Here is a 20,849-nt window from a genome sequence, read left to right as displayed (position 1 = left end):
ATAATAAAATTACTCTTTTTCAACCGTTAAAAATAACAACCTAATTTTTTTATAAACAAAGCTATACTATAACATTCTTTGACTAAAATTGAATAATTATTTAAGAAAATATTTATTTTACAATAATAAAAATTTAATATTATAAAATAAATAAATAAATAAATAATATATATTAAAAAATTTAAAAGTATAATATATATATATATATATACACACACACACACTCTTTTTTTAAGAAAAAAGAAAATTTCATGTAAAGTCACTAACTAGAACTGCTTTGGGGCACAATTGAAGGACTATCAAAACTTAGCAATTTGGAATTTCTTGATTTAAGTTTTAATGACATCGGCAATAGTACACTATCATCCATTGGTGATCTTTCATCTTTAAAAGAATTACATTTGGATGAATGTAGATTGAGAGGTACAGCCGATATTCAAAGTGAGTTTTACTTTCTTTTTTTTTTCTTTCTATTTATTTATTCATAAAATATTATTTCTAGTTCTCTTACAAACTCAATAACATTCCACAATTATTAGATGAACATGCTAATTATATAGGATTTGTTTTACTTCTTCTTCTTATATCTAGAATTGGATGCTTCGGGCAACTTAAAGGTACTGAGCCTACGAAGAAATCAAATTACCAAAGTTGTGGACTCAAGAGGTATGCCAGTTAAAACAAAGTTTGATTCATGCATTAATATACAATCATTTCATAGTATAGTTGGGTGGTCCTGGTTGTTGGTTTTTATTGTATTTTCAATATAGATTCCAATTCCATAAATTAAATATTACATATTTTCTCTATTATATCACAAAACATAATTGTATTCACTAGTGAAGCAATTTGTTACAAGTAAGTGTGTGTGTATATAGACTAGCCTTAAGCCCCGTAGACTAATGTGAACAATAAAATACAACCCTCCTTTGCTAAGATGTCCAAAGATCACATTGGCTTGCCAATTGGTATAATGGCATTGAGCATGATCGAAGATATAAAAACACATGTCTGAATACTATATTTTGTTCATTCACTTGCAGATGTCAAAATCATTAGGAATTTGAGCTCTCTTTTCCTTGATGACAATTATGGGTATGGAAGAAGTAGCATTCAGCTAGAATTATTAGGGGCATACCCATTTCTCAAGACCCTTTCTCTAATGGATAACAGCTTCAAAGGAGGAATATTTGCTCAAGGTAGGTTTTTGAGATATGCTCAAGGAGGAATTATTAGTCATTACTTGCATATATGCCGCAATACTTGTGATTAATTTGCCTAGTTTCATTGGAGCTCCGCCCCTTTTTTTTTTTTTTTCATTAAGTAGAGATGGGTAATTTTTCAAGCGTGGAAGAGTTGTCCCTGGATGGTTCCTCATTGGATGAAGAGTCTTTTAAGAGCCTTAGAGCATTGCCCTCTCTTAAATTTTTATCTATGCAAGGCCTCAATGCTGACCTACCTAGTCAAGGTAATTCGATAAGATTTAAAAAAAAAAAAAAGGCTCATTTATAGCCTTCAAAAAAATTCATTTGAGCTATACAGTATACATGTCAAGATTTATCTGTTAAGCTCTTTTATTTATTTATTTAATTAATGACTATATTTGATGAATAATATTTTCATAATATTAAGGTTTATCTATGATTTCCATTTTTAAATAATCTCACCTTTATCATTATATTAAAATATCAATTTTCTTTAATTGTGTTATTAAACACATAATTGAATTATTATTTTTTTAATAAAAACAGCAATATTATTTTTTAATAGGCTTGCCGAATTTCAAAAATTTGGAGCATTTGGATTTGAGATCGTCTACTCTCCACAACAACTTCTTAAAAGACATCGAAAAGATGCCCTCTCTTAAGATTTTATTATTGTCCTCTTGTCAACTAAACGGCACCATACCTGCAGCCAAAGGTAATTTTCTTTTAACCCTCTTTTTTGTCACACTCATGGTTTATTACAAAAATGAATTTTATGAATTTTTTTAATACTCACTTGAATATTTGACAAAATGATATCAATTTTAAAGACATTTGTTTTTATGTTAATAATTATATTGATGTAGTAGTATGCAATAAATAAAATAATTTTTAAAATTTTTATATTATTTGCGGACTTAAGACATTTTAATAAAGTTTAGTATATCATTTTATAAAAAAAATAAATAAATAAAAAATAAACATAGACCCTTACTAGTCTTTCAAAAATTTCAAATTGCTTGTTTATACATTTCTAAAAATGAAAATATATTTGAAAGCAAAGCTTAGAATGTCTTTTTTACCATAATTAACCCTCACAAATTGATATTTGATAGACACATTTTCGATTTGTGCTAACACTTTTCACATAAATAATTTTAGGTTTATGCGAGTTAAAACATCTTCAAAAGCTAGATGTGAGCAACAATGATCTCAGTGGCACTTTACCTTTATGTCTAGCAAATTTAACATCCCTTCAACTGTTAGATCTATCTTTCAACCACTTCATCGGAAATATCTCCTTATCTCCCCTGGGGAGTCTCACATCCATGCATACGTTACAACTTTCAAGCAACCTGTTTCGAATCCCAATCTCTCTTCTTCCGTTCTTCAACCATTCAAAGCTCAAGCACTTGAATTGTCATGAGAATGAAATATGTGCAGATATAGATGTGCCTACTTTGACACCAAAATTTCAACTACGGACCCTAGATTTGTCAGGTCAAGGAGATGGCGGAGTGTTTCCCAAGTTCTTCTACTATCAGCATAAATTAGAATATGTTGATATGTCAAATATTAAAATGAAGGGAGAGTTTCCACATTGGTTGATCAGGAACAACACAAAATTATACGCACTTTACTTGCACAACTCTTCTCTTTCGGGGCCTCTCCAATTGCCAATTCATTCCCATGTGTATTTTTCATACTTAGACATCTCTGACAACTACTTCAATGGCTCTATTCCAACAGAAATTGGAGTATGTTTTCCAAGTTTAAATTCTCTAAACTTGTCTGGAAATGGTCTCACTGGTGGCATTCCTTCATCATTTGGCAAAATGAGTCAACTGACAGAATTAGACTTGTCCAACAATCGACTATCAGGCATAATACCCCAAGACTTGATTGTTGGATGCAATTCATTAGGTCATCTCATTCTTTCAAACAACAATTTGCAAGGCCAGATATTCCCAAAACAGGCTACTTGCAAAGAATTGATTCTATTATTGTTGGATGGCAATCAATTCACTGGAAGTATCCCATATAGCATAATTAATTGCACAGGGTTGGAAGTGTTGGACGTGAGCGATAATCATCTCTTTGGTATCATCCCTAGTTGGATAAGGAATATAACTTCTCTTCTTAGCTTGGATTTGTCAGAGAACAATTTCTTTGGAAACCTACCATCTAGCTTCCCTCCATGGATCAGTGAAGTTTATCTATCAAAAAATAGGCTACAAGGACCGTTGACGAATGCATTTTACAGTTGTTCTGATTTAATAATATTGGATCTTGGTCACAACTATTTCACTAAAAGGATTCCAGAATGGATTGGCAATTTTTCAGAATTGACCTATCTTCTTTTGGCTTATAATAATCTTGAAGGTGAAATACCAATTCAGTTGTGCAACTTAATCCAATTGAGTTTGGTTGATCTTTCTAATAATAATCTTTCTGGTCCTGTTCCCCCTTGCATAAGCCTTCGTAGGTATTCTGAACACAGTATAGGTTCTCAACCTTTGGAGGTTACAACAAAGAATGCATTGCGTTATTTCCAAGGAATCATTCTCAGCCTCATATCAGGGCTCGATCTGTCCTGCAACAATTTGAGTGGTAAAATTCCTGCTGAAATAGGAAATCTTAGCATGATCCAGGTGTTAAACCTGTCCCATAACAAGTTGACGGGATTGATTCCACAATCATTTTCAAACCTAAAGCAAATTGAGAGCTTGGATCTTTCCTATAACAACTTGAATGGCAAAATCCCTCAACTCACTCAACTATATTTTCTAGCTGTCTTCAGTGTAGCGCACAACAATTTATCTGGCAGGACACCTGAGATGGTTGCACAATTTGCGACATTCGAGAATAGTAGCTATGAGGGAAACCCTTTCCTTTGTGGACCTCCACTGTCTAAAAGTTGCTTTTCTTCATCAATAATGCCAAGATTTTCGGAGGAGGATAAAAAATATCATAAAAAGGATGGTGGCTTTGTGGACATTGATGCTTTCGGTGTGAGTTTTCTGATTTCTTATGCCATAGTGTTGTTGACCATAGCAGCCGTTTTGTACATAAATCCATATTGGCGAAGAGCATGGTTCTATATGATAGAGTTGAGCCTCACCAACTTGTACTATTTTCTGGTGGACAATATTCCTTTTGTGTTTAGATGCTATTGAAGCCTGGGTCTGCTATGTACTTTAGAAACCATGGGTCTGCTATGAGTCAGCTTGTTTGTGTTGTAGTTGTGTAAGCTGGGAAGGTTGCAGAATAATGAGCTGAAGCTGATTGCAGAAAATCATTTATTACTTGTTTCTGTCAGTCAGTTAGATGAGCTATAAACATAGCTTGTTGACTTTGCAACTTCCTATGTACTCTTGTGTGCTGTTCATTCCTTGAGTGAGAAGTAGTCACTCTGCAAGCCTGCTCAAGATTTATAGTACTGTAAGTTTGAATATTTGTCTAAAAAAGAAAATAAGATAAATTACATTTAGCAATTTATTTTTTAAAACTCATTCTGCAATATTCAAACTTAAATTCTTAATTATTTGATGATAAAATGAAATTTGATCATGAAAATAAAATAAATGTTTGCTTGTGGAAGTTTTTGAATGGTTGGGGGTATGAGATGAGGCCATACACCCAGCTATAAATAATAATTTGCTTGAAATTAATTCTCATGTAGCAGGAAAATTCTTTGTAGTAAATCAAATTTTGAATAGCTCTGTATTTTCCATAATCTCAAATTTTCGATCTTAGCACAATTTAAATATAAAACATTGTGTTAAAAATTTAAATTTTTATTATTGGAGCGTTGGCGTTTGAGCCCTCAAATATTCCTACAAAGGCTTCCATGGCCTTTTCTTGTCCAGCCTTAATTTCCTCTTCATTCGCCTCAGCACCATCAATGGTGTAACTCTTGCTGCTGCGCTTGAAGATGGATTCTCCATCAGGCAGCTTTCAACCTTAATCTGAAAAGAGATCCATCAATGGCAGGATCACCTTCCATCACAGAGCAGTCATATGTCAAATTCTCCTTGTCTATGGCATCAATCTTTAAGTGTAAGTCTGCATCTACAAGCTTAGTCTACATGTGGTAATTGCCCAAATCACATACAAATGCGAGGCCCTGATGATAAAAGCACATCTTATTTTAGATAAAATTAATTTTAAACTCAAACCTTCTCATCCACTCTTTTTTAAATTAACCTGTATATACTAACGCACAACCACAGAGTTTCGATCCAATTTCAGATTAGACACAGCAATTTCGATTCGTATAACTAAGGATCCGAAACCAGATTAAAACATTCAGTTTGGTTGTAGTTTTTGTTCGATTTACTTTGAATTAATCTAACTGTTGGATTTTTTTTATCTAAAAAATGTCAATTTAAATTGCATTGAACTGTCCGATTTGATTTTTGTCTGATTCAAGAAGAGGGAAATTATTTAAATCTGATACCTATTTCAGATTAAATCAATCTAATTTTAGACTTCAATTAGAATCATATGTATACGTGAGCACACTGATGCATGCATTTTAGATCATCATTTAGGAGTAATTTTTGCTCATAATTTTCCCTTATTCATAGCTATTATTTTAGATATTAGTATATATTTAGTCAATTTTACAAATTTCACATTTCTTAGTTTAATTTTTGGAATTTATTTGTTTTGTAGGTTAAATCTGGATAAATTTGATGTATTTTGATAAGAGTAGCCATTTGGAGGAGATTAAAATCGAATTGCAAAAATTTTGAAGTTGAGTAAAAAAATGGCCGAGAGCGACACAACCTGCAGCACAACCGAATTAGCTTATGTCGCAAGTTGTGTCGATCGTCAGATATTCACGCCGAGAGCGACACAACCCGCGACACAACTGACTCGGCTTATGTCGTTTTTACTGGAAAATAATTGACGTGGCATTTCCGTTACTCCAGCTTTTTACCTCACTTTCTCTGGATCCTTCCCCCTTTTACCCATTCTAGAACAGTCCCTTAGCCTATATAAAGACCCATTTTATCACTTTCTTTCCATATAGAGAGCAAGGGAGTCATTTTGGGAAAAGTGAGAAAGAGAGAAGGAGGAGCATTTTCTGCATTTTCTGCATTTTCTTCCAGCAGCAGCAAGGATCACGTTTCTGCACTTTTCTGCAGAGATCCTTCTGCAATTTGCTGGGTTTTTCTACCCTTTTTTTTGCTTACATTTCCATTATTTCTTCATTTCTTCATTTGGGTTTGTCTTTAAACAATGATTTGTGAGTAGTTGATTGAGATTCTAGAGATGGGTTTGTAAATATTGATTTGTTTTGTGGTTTTGAACTGATTTAGCCATTTAAATGAAGATTGTTATATTTTGATTTATTGCTTGTGTGCTTATTTCCTTGCTTGATGAATGGGCCCTCATTAAGTTAAATTTTAATCCTTAATAGATGGACTGAAAAGTGAATATTGGGGATGGATAATCTTGCAATAAACTTTATTTTCTTGGTGTTAGAAATAAGCTAAGAAGATTAAGGGGAACTTTCCAAAAATCAATTAGAGCATTAATTGGGTTTTTGTTAGATTTGAAATACCGTGAAAACAGGGTTTGATTTAATGAAAACCAATTTTGAGATGCTTGAAAAAGGTTTCAAAAATTTAAGAATTGATTTCCCTCAAAATTGCAATTCTCATGTGTTTGGCTAAATTAGGGAAAAATCACATGCAAACAATATTGAAAATCCAATCTCTAGAATCAATTTAATTTTCATTGAATTTAGATTTAAATCCTCCAAATCTCATAAATAGCAATTTCAATTTAAATCCAATTTAAATTTAATTCCAATTTAAATCCAATCTCTAGAATTACTTTATTTTTATTTTTATTGAATTTAGATTTAATTTTTCTTAATTTCATAAATAGAAATTTCAAATTAATTTTTGGTAATCTAGTTTAATTAATTTTAGTTAATTGATTGATTTAATTTTAATTCCTCAAATACAAATTTTAATTCCAAATTTCATTTTACATCTTTAATTTTTGTCTTAATTTTAATTTTTAGATTTTATTTTTAATATCTTTTAATTTTTGTCATTCTAATTAGCTTATACTTTTATTTCCAATTTAAGCACAATTCCCTGTGGGATCGATATCATTTTTTTTAAGACTATACTACTGTGACCCGTGCACTTGCGGATACACAACACAGTTATCACACACATATATATATAAATATGGAATGGAGTGTAAGTAAGACCATCATTGAAGTTAACTTGCTTGATGGTGCAAGCTCCTCCACCTCCTTCAAGAATGACAACACTCTTAATAGCGTGGGGCAGTACCTTGGGGAGGAGGATTTCAGAGTCCATGGGAAACGTCTTGAACATTTTGGATGGGGGGACTGTGGTGGCCACCTTGGGCTACAGGTACTGACTGAGTAATGTTTCAAAGTGAGAAAACTTAATACTAACGCCCTCAAGTCTTAATAATAATTAGTAGTAATATTCACTTTCATCCTCCCTTCATTTTTATCAATTTTTTTATTTATTTATTAATAATTAATAGTAATATACACTTACATTTTTTTTAAGAACTGAAGATTTTTATTTTTTTTTACAATATTTGAATGTTTCGAAGGGAACACATTCTCAACTCATCAATTTGACTGGTTAAAAAAATTGAAAACCACAAATCTAAAAGGCAATGGAGACTCCCAAATGCAAATCTATGATTTTAGAACCTTATAAAACTCTTCCCAAACAGAATGTTATTTTCTGATTATTTATTCATTACAAGCATATTTTTCACAACAAAGACAATACCCTTAAGAACATTCAAGCTAAAGTGACAATCATCTCCCAGTTTTTTACTCTTTTCATATCTGTTTCTTTTTGTAAAATTCGAGGATTGGTTAGCTTAAGCTCTGTTAGCTAGCTACGGGATATTTTGTACTCTGATGCTCTGCTCTACGCTCTCAATAAAGTTCTCTTCAGATCCAAGAAAGGTTCGTAATTAGCATGGACTAGGTATTTAATTGACAATCCAGGTTTCCTTCTTCAAATGGAACCTACAATATTTTAGAACAAATAAGGAATTTATTCGATGCAACCATTGTACGTAAAACTTATACACTCTGAACACGTTACAAAATAAAATCCTATCAACATACAACGATTATACGAAACCAAGTTCCATTCCTCACCAAACTTGAGAAATTAATTGTTGATTGTTTCGCTGTAGCAGGTATATCCTTCCAAAATAAAGAAGTGAAAATATCCAAAAACTCAATTTTTGGAGTTGATATGTGAAATTGAAGGTATAGGAGTTGGCCACCACGCGAGCGTAAATACATCTTCCTATCGATACAAGCAACCATAGTTAGAAGGAAACGAAAACACCATAACTAATTTCGAGGTTTTAGTTGCCAAATTGCAAGAAAGAACCCTGTGTGTTGACATAGACAAACCAATATACAAGATGTTGGGATCATAAGGATGGATAGCAATAACGCGTCCAGAGAACCAGTAAGATGGATTTAGCCATTGACAGCCATGAAGAATGCTGTGTTGCAAAGTAAGATTAACCTGACATTTCAAGCTCCACTTGTTACAGTCCTGGAGTTGCCAAATCGTCAAATTCATGCGATACGCTACACAAATATGCAATGAGCCACGACACAGACCAAGGCAATGCAATCGTAACCATGGATCTGGTATGCCTTCTGGTTTATCAACAAGTAGAACAACCCTGTTACTGTAAATATCATAAACAAGAATCTCATTGCCTCTAGTCAACGAAAATTAGATGTGCCTACTTTGACACCAAAATTTCAACTACGGACCCTAGATTTGTCAGGTCAAGGAGATGGCGGAGTGTTTCCCAAGTTCTTCTACTATCAGCATAAATTAGAGTATGTTGATATGTCAAATATTAAAATGAAGGGAGAGTTTCCACATTGGTTGATCAGGAACAACACAAAATTATACGCACTTCACTTGCACAACTGTTCTCTTTCGGGGCCTCTCCAATTGCCAATTCATGTTGTGAAAGGAACGTAAGATGGCTCACTAGAACTCACAAATGCTGCAAAATAAAGTAATCACAGCAAGCAATAAAGTGAGGACAGCAAAGAGATAACTAGTTCTCAAAGAGAAATTTAATCAAACATATGGTGGGCACAAATCTGCAGAAAGCTTTGACATACAAAGACATATTATTCATGAACCAAAGTGGCCTTTAAATAGGCTTAACACAATAACTGAAAACAATAAAATAGCAGAATTAATTGGCACTAAATCAAAAATGCTCCCACTACTAACAAACAACCAGAATTTTAGGAAGAAAAACAAAACGTGCCTAAGACAAAGTCAGAAAATAAAACAACTGTCACTTTGAATCAATCTCTAATACTCCCCCTTGATTCAAAGTTGCAAACTCCAAGCTGATTTCTGAAGTAGACATGCTTGTCCCGTGGAAGTGATTTTGTGAAGATATCAGCAACTTGTTCATTTGTGCTACAATACTGTAATTTGATTTCTCCATCTGCCACAAGATCTCTAATAAAATGAACACGAATGTCCACATGCTTTGTTCTTCCATGGTACACTGGATTTTTTGTCATGGCAATTGCTGCTTGATTGTCACAAAAAATTTCAGTTGCTCCAGATTGTTCTTGACAGAGATCAGCAAGAATTCTCCTTAGCCATACTCCTTGACATGCTGACGATGTTGCCGCTGCGTATTCCGCTTCTGATGAAGACAAGGCTGTCGTGCTCTGTTTCTTTGAACTCCAAGAAATAGCACCAGACCCAAGATTAAAAATATATCCTGAAGTGCTCCTTCTATCTTCCAAGCATCCAGCCCAATCGCTGTCAGTGAACCCACTTAACTTGAAAAATGATACTTTTTCATACCACAGCCCATAATCAATGGTTCCAGCTACATAACGCAGAATTCTTTTTGCTGCTCCAAGATGATGCTTTGAAGATTATGCATGAACCTGGAAATTACACCAACTGAAAATGCAATGTCTGGCCGTGAGTGTGTTAAGTAAATCAAGCCACCAACCAAGCTTCTAAAGTGACTTGCATTGGCTTGTTCAGTCCCATCATCAACCTGTAACTTATCATTTAAGTTCATAGGAGTGGCTGCAACTTTGCAGTTTAACATGCTGAATCTTTTAAGTAAATCAGTTGCATATTTCCTTTGTGACACAAAAATACCATCTTCAACTTGCTTAACCTCTAACCCAAGAAAATAATGCAACACACCCAAATCTGACATCTCAAACTTCTTTTTCATGCAGACTTTGAATTCATCAATAAGAGAAGGAGAAGAGCCCATATAAATCATATCATCAACATAAAGGCAAATAATTAGAAGATCATTTTTACCTTGCCTTTTTGTATAGAGAGTGGGCTCATTCTTACTTCTCTCAAAGCCATTCTGATGGAAATAAGAGTCGATTTTGCTGTACCATGCCCGTGGAGCCTGCTTCAATCCGTAAAGTGCCTTTCGCAGCTTGTAGACTTGGTCTTCTTTTCCACGAACAACAAAACCTTCAGGCTGAGAAACATACACCTCTTCTTCTAACTCCCCATTTAGGAACGCCGATTTAACATCAAATTGGTAGATGGGCCAATTTAATTGAGCAGCCAAGGCTATTACAATTCTCACCGTTTCAAACCGTGCAACCGGAGAGAAGGTGTCGTCATAATCTACACCTTGTTGTTGTGAATAGCCTTTCACTACGAGTCGTGCCTTGTATTTTTGAATGCTGCCATCTGCATGAAACTTTGTTCTAAAGACCCATTTAACTCCAATGGCTTTCTTATCTTGAGGAAGATCTACCAATTCCCATGTTTCATTCTTCTGGATTGCTTCAAGCTCATCTAACATTGCATTGCGCCATTCTTCTTTTTCTGCTGCTTCTTCAAATGTTGTTGGATCAGCTACAAACAAGGCTTGTGTGCCTTCATAAATTTCAGCCAATGATCTGAATTTTCTTGGAGGAGTTTCACCTTCAGATGCACTACTGTTGCTGGAACTTGAAGAAGTAGTGCTTGGTGAGGTTGATGAGAATGGACTAGGAGTGTTTGGAGGGGTTGCTTGCTGTCTAATGGTTGGTGATCCTTCATTTTCTGCTGGAATCTTGAACTGAATGTCATCTGATTTCTCCTGCCATCTGAATGTCATCTGAAAATTTTTCATTTTCTCAAAATTTAATTAAACCTTTTAAGAGATAACTTTTAAGTTTTCCATCATAATAAAATTACTCTTTTTCAACCGTTAAAAATAACGACCTTCTTTTTTTTATAAACAAAGCTATACTATAACATTCTTGGACTAAAATTGAATAATTATTTAAGAAAATATTTATTTTACAGTAATAAAAATTTAATATTATAAAATAAATAAATAAATAATATATATTAAAAAATTTAAAAGTATAATATATATATATATATATATATATATATATATATATATATATATACACACACACACTTTTTTTAAGAAAAAAGAAAATTTCATGTAAAGTCACTAACTAGAACTGCTTTGGGACACAATTGAAGGACTATCAAAACTTAGCAATTTGGAATTTCTCGATTTAAGTCTTAATGACTTCGGCAATAGTACCCTATCATCCATTGGTGATCTTTCATTTTTAAAAGAATTACATCTGGATGGATGTGGATTGAGAGGTACAATCGATATTCAAAGTGAGTTTCACTTTCTTTTTTTTTTTTCTTTCTATTTATTTATTTATAAAATATTATTTTTAGTTCTCTTACAAACTCAATAACATTCCACAATTATTAGATGAACATGCTAATTATATAGGATTTGTTTTACTTCTTCTTCTTATATCTAGAATTGGATGCTTTGGGCAACTTAAAGGTACTGAGCCTAGAAGGAAATCAAATTACCAAAGTTGTGGACTCAAGAGGTATGCTAGTTAAAACAAAGTTTGATACATGCATTAATAGTTGGGTGGTCCTGGTTGTTGGTTTTTATTGTATTTTCAATATCGATTCCAATTCCATAAATTAAATATTACATTTTTTCTCTATTAAATCACAAAACATAATTGTATTCACTAGTGAAGCAATTTGTTACAAGTAAGTGTGTGTGTATATAGACTAGCCTTAAGCCCCGTAGGCTAATATGAACAATAAAATACAACCCTCCTTTGCTAAGATGTCCAAAGATCACATTGGCTTGCCAATTGGTATAATGGCATTGAGCATGATCGAAGATATAAAAACACATGTCTGAATACTATATTTTGTTCATTCACTTGCAGATGTCAAAATCATTAGGAATTTGAGCTCTCTTTTCCTTGATGACAATTATGGGTATGGAAGAAGCAGCATTCAGCTAGAATTATTAGGGGCATACCCATTTCTCAAGACCCTTTCTCTAACGAATAACAGCTTCAAAGGAGGAATATTTGCTCAAGGTAGGCTTTTGAGATATGCCCAAAACTCCTTCAAGTTATTCTCATTAGTCATTACTTGCATATATGCCGCAATACTTGTGATTAATTTGCCTGGTTTCATTGGAGCTCTGCCCTTTTTTTTTTTTTTTTTTTTTCATTAAGTAGAGATGGGTAATTTTTCAAGCGTGGAAGAGTTGTCCCTGGATGGTTCCTCATTGGATGAAGAGTCTTTTAAGAGCCTTAGAGCATTGCCCTCTCTTAAATTTTTATCTATGCAAGGCCTCAATGCTGACCTACCTAGTCAAGGTAATTCGATAAGATTTAAAAAAAAAAAAAAAGGCTCATTTATAGCCTTCAAAAAACTTCATTTGAGCTATACAATATACATGTCAAGATTTATCTGTTAAGCTCTTTTATTTATTTATTTATTTATTTAATGACTATATTTGATGAATAATATTTTCATAATATTAAGGTTTATCTGTGATTTCCATTTTTAAATAATCTCACCTTTATCATTATATTAAAATATCAATTTTCATTCTTTATTTGTGTTATTAAACACATAATTGAATTATTATTTTTTAATAGGCTTGCCGAATTTCAAAAATTTGGAGCATTTGGATTTGAGATTGTCTACTCTCCACAACAACTTCTTAAAAGACATCGAAAAGATGCCCTCTCTTAAGATTTTATTATTGTCCGATTGTCAACTAAACGGCACCATACCTGCAGCCAAAGGTAAGGTTCTTTTAACCCCCTTTTTGTTACACTCATGGTTTATTACAAAAAGGAATTTTATGAATTTCTTTTATACTCACTTGAATATTTCACAAAATGATATCAATTTTAAAGACATTTGTTTTTATTTGCGGACTTGAGACATTTTAATAAAGTTTAGTATAACATTTTATAAAATAAATAAATAAATAAATAAAAAATAAACATAGACCCTTACTAGTCTTTCAAAAATTTCAAATTGCTTGTTTATACATTTCTAAAAATGAAAATATATTTAAAAGCAAAACTTAGAATGTCTTTTTTACCATAATTAACCCTCACAAATTGATATTTGAATGACACATTTTAGATTTGTACTAACACTTTTCACATAAATAATTTTAGGTTTATGCGAGTTAAAACTTCTTCAAAAGCTAGATATGAGCAACAATGATCTCAGGGGCACTTTACCTTTATGTCTGGCAAATTTAACATCCCTTCAACTGTTAGATCTATCTTCCAATCACTTCATCGGAAATATCTCCTTATCTCCCCTGGGGACTCTCACATCCATGCATACGTTACAACTTTCAAGCAACCTGTTTCGAATCCCAATCTCTCTTCTGCCGTTCTTCAACCATTCAAAGCTCAAGCACTTGAATTGTCATGAGAATGAAATATATGCAGATATAGATGTGCCTACTTGGACACCAAAATTTCAACTACGGACCCTAGATTTGTCAGGTCAAGGAGATGGCGGAGTGTTTCCCAAGTTCTTCTACTATCAGCATAAGTTAAGAGTATGTTGATATGTCAAATATTAAAATGAAGGGAGAGTTTCCACATTGGTTGATCAGGAACAGCACAAAATTATACGCACTTGACTTGCACAACTGTTCTCTTTCGGGGCCTCTCCAATTGCCAATTCATTCCCATGTGTATTTTTCAGACTTAGACATCTCTGACAACTACTTCAATGGCTCTATTCCAACAGAAATTGGAGTATGTTTCCCAAGTTTAAATTCTCTAGACTTGTCTGGAAATGGTCTCACTGGTGGCACTCCTTCGTCATTTGGCAAAATGAGTCAACTGACAGAATTAGACTTGTCCAACAATCATTTGTCAGGCATAATACCCCAAGAGTTGATTGTTGGATGCAGTTCGTTAAATGAGCTCATTCTTTCAAACAATAGTTTGCATGGCCAAATATTCCCAAAACAAGCTAATTACAAAGAATTGATTCGATTATTGTTGGATGGCAATCAATTCACTGGAAGTATCCCATATAGCATAGCTAATTGCACAATGTTGGAAATGTTGGACGTGAGTGATAATCGACTCTCTAGTAGCATCCCTGGTTGGATAACGAATATGACTACTCTCCGAATCTTGGATCTGTCAGAGAACAATTTCTTTGGAAACCTGCCATCTAGCTTTGTCCCTCCAATGATCAATGAAGTTTATCTATCAAAAAATTGGCTACAAGGACCATTGACGAATGCATTTTATGGTTGTTCTGAATTAACAATATTGGATCTTAGTCACAACGATTTCACTAAAAGGATTCCAGAATGGATTGGCAATTTTTCAACATTGACCTATCTTCTTTTGGGTTATAATAGACTTGAAGGTGAAATACCAATTCAGTTGTGCAACTTAACCCAATTGAGTTTGGTTGATTTTTCTAATAATAATCTTTCTGGTCCTGTTCCCCCTTGCATAAGCCTTCGTAGGTATTCTGATCACCGAAGTAGTTACATGGGTTCTCTTGTACGTTCTATGACTCAACCTTTGGAGTTTACAACAAAGAATGCATTGCGTTATTTCCAAGGAAGGATTCTCAGCCTCATGTCAGGACTCGATCTGTCCTGCAACAATTTGACAGGTGAAATTCCTGTTGAAATAGGAAATCTTGACAAAATCCTGCTATTAAACCTGTCCCATAACAAGTTGACGGGATTGATTCCACAATCATTTTCAAACCTAACGCAAATTGAGAGCTTGGATCTTTCCTATAACAACTTGAATGGCAAAATCCCTCAACTCACTCAACTATATTTTCTAGCTGTCTTCAGTGTAGCGCACAACAATTTATCTGGTAGGACACCTGAGATGGTTGCACAATTTGCGACATTCGAGAATAGTAGCTATGAGGGAAACCCTTTCCTTTGTGGACCTCCACTGTCTAGAAGTTGCTTTTCTTCATCAATAATGCCAAGATTTTCGGAGGAGGATAAAAAATATCATAAAAAGGATGGTGGCTTTGTGGACACCGATGCTTTCCATTTGAGTTTTCTGATTTCTTATGCCATAGTGTTGTTGACCATAGCAGTCGTTTTGTACATAAATCCATATTGGCGAAGAGCATGGTTCTATATGATAGAGTTGAGCCTCACCAACTTCTACTATTTTCTGGTGGACAATATTCCTTTTGTGTTTAAATGCTATTGAAGCCTGGGTCTGCTATGTGCTTTAGAAACCATGGGTCTGCTATGTGCTTTAGAAACCATGGGTCTGCTATGAGTCAGTTGAGTTTGTGTTGTAGTTGTGTAAGTTGGGAAGGTTGCAGAATAATGAGCTGAAGCTGATTGCAGAACATCATTTATTACTTGTTTCTGTCAGTCAGTTAGATGAGCTATAAACATAGCTTGTTGACTTTGCAACTTCCTATGTACTCTTGTGTGCTGTTCATTTCTCGAATGAGAAGTAGTCACTCTGCAAGCCTGCTCAAGATTTATAGTACTGTAAGTTTGAATATTTGTCTAAAAATGAAAATAAGATAAATTACATTTAGCAATTTTTTTTTTTAAACTCATTCTGCAATATTCAAACTTAAATTCTTAATTATTTGATGATAAAATGAAATTTGATCATGAAAATAAAATAAATGTTTGCTTGTGGAAGTTTTTGAGTGGTTGGGGGTATGAGATGAGGCCATACACAATTTAAATATAAAACATTGTGTTAAAAATTTAAATTTTTATTATTGGAGCGTTGGCGTTTGAGCCCTCAATCTATCATAGCCTGAATATTCCTACAGAGGCTTCCATGGCCTTTTCTTGTCCAGCCTTAATTTCCTCTTCATTCGCCTCAGCACCATCAATAGTGTAACTCTTGCTGCTGCGCTTGAAGATGGATCCTCCATCAGGCAGCTTTCAACCTTAATCTGAAAAGAGATCCATCAATGGCAGGATCACTTGCCATCACAGAGTAGTCATATGTCAAATTCTCCTTGTCTATAGCATCAATCTTTAAGTGTAAGTCTGCATCTACAAGCTTAGTCTACATTCAAGCTAATGTGACAATCATCTCCTAGTTATATACTCTTTTCATATCTGTTTCTTTTTGCAAATATCTGTTTCTTTTTGTAAAATTCGAGGATTGGTTAGCTTAAGCTCTGTTAGCTAGCTAGGGGATATTTTGTATTCTGATGCTCTGCTCTACGCTTTCAATAAAGTTCTCTTCAGATCCATGAAAGGTTCGTAATTAGCATGGACTAGGTATTTAATTGACAATCCAGATTTCCTTCTTCAAATGGAACCTACAATATGTTAGAACAAAAAACGAATTTATTCGATGCAACCATTGTACGTAAAACTCATACACTCTGAACAAGTCAAATCCAACATGATCAATTGCCAATATAAGAAGAGCAAGATTTAACACACAGGTGGGATATCTGCCAATATAATTAATAGATATAACACATGAATGAGAAACATCCAAATGATGACCAAATACCTTCATGATCAATTTTGAAGTCTAATGGTGGCTCCTCATCATAACCCTTTTTCATAAAAATGATCCAATCATATTGTAACTTCAATTAGTTTGACTGACAGAACAAAGACAATTGTAAACCTTTGTGCTTCATAGGCATGCCAAGGTAAAAGTTGTTAAATAAAATCTAAAACAGAATTTATGAGTTTTATTACCGTCAACAACCGTTCCATATCATCTGCCATAACCGACATAAAGTCACCATTATATTCAGCAAATACGGCAATTAGAATAAATAGATACATAAATCCTCCTATTTCTTGTGTGAGATGGATTCAATCCTAATCAGCTACTGTTGAATCATTCAACAACTATGGTAGAGATACAGATATTTCTAGTGCTAATGGAAATCATTCCAATAAGCTAATCCCAGCCGTCAGGCTCCCCAATACACCTAGTTCCAAATGCATCATATTAAATGAAAAAACTTGGCAGAGAAAAAAAGAAAACATAAGATAAAGTACAAAACATAAGCTAATCCTGATAATACTTTGAACATCCTTTTTGGTGAAGAATTCAATCAACCTGAACGGATTAGCCATTTCTTCACCTTTGTACGAAACCTTATATTATGGTAACTTTTACATGATCAGATAGATGCTTGATATTTTATATCATGATACATAAGCTTTTAACACTATGTTACTGATCCTGTTAAATTATTGAGCATAAAAAGAGAGAACTAAACATAAGTTTTCTGAAATGGAACATCTGCACTCACACACTTTTATTAACATAAAGCTCCTCGTATATGAGACACATTACAAAAGCAGTACATGAGCCATACCTACTGCAGAATTACTTTTCAGAATTTACTCCATAAATTCTGCATTATCACTCCTTTACACCAAACATTATACTAACTAAAGTTAACATACAAAATATCTTTGACTTTTGAGTCTCTAAGGAAACTCTTACAGCTCTAACAGATCCAATGCCCTCATTGTTGGACCCTGGAAGGGGAGTATTGCCAATTGTGCAGTCACATTACATATACTTTCATCAAAGTCAAAGGGATACCCAAAATTTTTTTCTTACCATTTTTTTGTTGACTTCAAAGCATAAGAGACTAAATGGAGGAAAAAACAAACACTCAAACAAAGTGAATTAGGCAGTAGAAATTTGGAAAGCAATACATCTAGAAATGTCCCCATCTATCTCTTTCATCCCTCCCTAATTCTCTTCTCTTCTCTGCTTTCACTCATAACTTATCAACTTCACATAAAGAGAAAGAAAGATGTTTTAGATGCATAATGGAGAAAAAAAAATCACCAAAATTATGTGTCTAACAAATTTTTAAATATATACATGTCACTAAGTTTCTAAACCCCAACAAAATGATAGTATTTGAACTATAATTAAAAACATTGTCACTAAAATTTGTATTATTTTCATTGCAATCATAAAATTTTGAATTTTTGCTATTTAGTCATCCAACTAGAAGAGACTTGCGTGTTTAATTGTTTGAAGACCTTTTAATGTTGGGATTTTTACATTTGGTTTTGTATAGTCATTTTCTAATCAGCAAACCCATCTGCTGAACATTTGAATAAGGAAAATATGTACAAATTGAGCTACTCCAGTGCATGAAATCTTTGAAGCATTTTATCAAACATGTGGTGGTCGTCCCTGAAAATTCACAGTTCCTTACAACGTTAAATTCTGATTATTTTGTCATTTATAATATATTTTTCACGGCAAAGACAATACCCTTAAGGACATTCAAGCTAATGTTAAAATCATCTCCCAGTTTTGTACCCTTTTCGTATCTGTTTCTTTTTGTAAAATTGATAGTGCAAACAAGAAAAATTTGCAGATTGGTTAGCTAAGGCTCTGTTACCTTAGCTAGCGGATATTTTGTACTCTGATGCTCTGATCTAGACTTTTAATGAAGTTCTCTTCACCTCCAGGAGAGGTGCATAATTAGCATGGACCCTGAATTTAATTGACAATGCAGGTTTCCTCTATAGTATGGCTACAAGCGGAAATTTTAACAAGTTAGAACAAAAAACGAATTTATTCAATGCAACAATTATACGTAAAACACATACACTCTAAACAAAGTCAAATCCACCATGATCAATAGTTAAAATATAATAGTATCAACATATAATCATTCTATTTAATAATTTTTCCTTATTCAGCACATTTAATTCTTGTCGTGAGTATTCTCGAATTTCCCTTACCCTTTAATAAAATCACTTGGAACTGCCCATTTCAATTAGAATTCTGGTTTCAACTTGAGTTTCCCTCTTTTGATGGTTGAACAATTCCAACTTTCCCCAGGTTGAATATAATGTTGTATTGTAGCTTAACTCTCTCTCTCTCTCTCTCTCTCTCTATATATATATATATATATATATATTTTGATGAGTGAGAGGAGCTTATCGGATCACGACCAAAAAGTTAGAATTATTTGATTCATCATAACTACGTTACCATTGGTTTACATGACATATGTGCAACGTTGGTAATAATCGCTTTCTCACATTAGTCTTTTATTTTGTCGTATAAGAAAGGCTAGAAAAAGTGTTGTGGATTAAAGCAAATAAATTTCAAAGACTTGCCAACTTTCCTAACCTATTTTACTCAAAAACCCATATAAAGGAGAAAAAGGGAAGGGGAGACTTGACTTGGTGAAATAAAATTATTTCAATAGAATAATTTGGCCCAAATTTCAGAATAATTATCTAGTGTAATTGTTGTACGTACAACAATTGCACTTTAGCCGTTGATTATAATGTGATTACCATGATCAATGGTTAAAATAAAATTATTTTATATGATTGCACTATATTCTCCAATTTTAAAGTATGATGAGTGGTGATGAAAACTTGTGGCTGTTCCACCCCCTCTTTCTTTTTTATCATTATGATAATATTTTTGGCTAATAAGAAGAAAAAAAGAAGTAGGTAGTTAACGAAGCTAGGAAGCTCAACTGCTTACCATTTTTTTTCCATTTACTGCTTACTCCTTATGGCTATTTTATGCATCCGTTTGTAATTTCATTTAATTCCTTTAATTTAAAAAATATAATTACATATTCTCTTTCTATTTTCTAAGTTATCTCTCTTTTAAATACATTGACAAGAAAACTTGATTTAAAATAGATGAAAAGACTAAAGAGTACACGTAACAAAATACAACTACTAATATATTTTTGAAAATAAGAGAATTAAATAGTTAATTTTATTAAAATAGAGAGATTAAATAATAGTTTTTCTTATTTTAATACTAAAAAAATTAACACTATGTTTGAATAAGAGGAAAGAAAATAATTGAAAGAAGATAAAAGAATACAATGATTATATATATACATATATTGAAGGGAAGGAAAATAATAGGAAGGAAGGAAGAGAGGAAGGAAAATATATATTGAAAGAAAAGTTATTTCTTTAAATAATAAAATTATAATTTTATCATTAAATATTAAAAAATAATCTGCAAATAAGGAGATAATTTTGCAATTTTAAACATTTTCTCCCACTTTCATTCAATTTGAAAAGAAAATGGGAGTAGAAATCTATTTTCTTCTTAACCGAACATAAATGGAATAGATAATAAAATTATTTTCCTTCAAAACAAACACAGTCTAAGGGGTGGAATGAAAATCACAGATAAAGTAAATACAAACATGGGAGCATTAAAATATAGTGGTTCCATTTCAAATCAAGACTTGCGAGTCAGCGACCATTCCCCAACTTATGGACCACAGAAAGCAGCAA

At 33.1% G+C, this 20,849-nt stretch overlaps 2 protein-coding genes across 4 annotated transcripts; both read left to right on the top strand.

Annotated features, from left to right (window-relative positions):
- Positions 1 to 917: 917 nt before the first annotated feature.
- Positions 918 to 4,606, top strand: LOC131171833 (cuscuta receptor 1-like). Of its 3 annotated transcripts, XM_058131836.1 has the most exons (4): positions 918 to 1,199; positions 1,328 to 1,468; positions 1,771 to 1,920; positions 2,367 to 4,606. In XM_058131836.1, the coding sequence occupies exons 1-4, from the start codon at positions 1,163 to 1,165 to the stop codon at positions 4,379 to 4,381; spliced, it is 2,343 nt and encodes a 780-aa protein (XP_057987819.1). In that variant the 5' UTR covers positions 918 to 1,162; the 3' UTR covers positions 4,382 to 4,606. The 3 variants fall into 3 exon arrangements, with proteins under 3 accessions (XP_057987819.1, XP_057987820.1, XP_057987821.1); XM_058131837.1 differs by lacking the exon at positions 1,328 to 1,468 and having other exon boundaries at positions 2,367 to 4,605; XM_058131838.1 differs by lacking the exon at positions 1,328 to 1,468 and having other exon boundaries at positions 1,154 to 1,199; positions 1,752 to 1,920; positions 2,367 to 4,605.
- Positions 4,607 to 13,756: 9,150 nt separating this feature from the next.
- On the top strand, positions 13,757 to 16,025 carry LOC131171830 (cuscuta receptor 1-like). The gene has a single exon (XM_058131833.1). The coding sequence runs from the start codon at positions 14,155 to 14,157 to the stop codon at positions 15,793 to 15,795; it is 1,641 nt and encodes a 546-aa protein (XP_057987816.1). The 5' UTR covers positions 13,757 to 14,154; the 3' UTR covers positions 15,796 to 16,025.
- Positions 16,026 to 20,849: the final 4,824 nt, after the last annotated feature.

Source organism: Hevea brasiliensis, chromosome 13 (genome assembly GCF_030052815.1).
Source record: "Hevea brasiliensis isolate MT/VB/25A 57/8 chromosome 13, ASM3005281v1, whole genome shotgun sequence".
In the NCBI taxonomy this organism is placed as follows: domain Eukaryota; kingdom Viridiplantae; phylum Streptophyta; class Magnoliopsida; order Malpighiales; family Euphorbiaceae; genus Hevea; species Hevea brasiliensis.
This window is presented reverse-complemented; position numbering and strand designations above follow the sequence as displayed.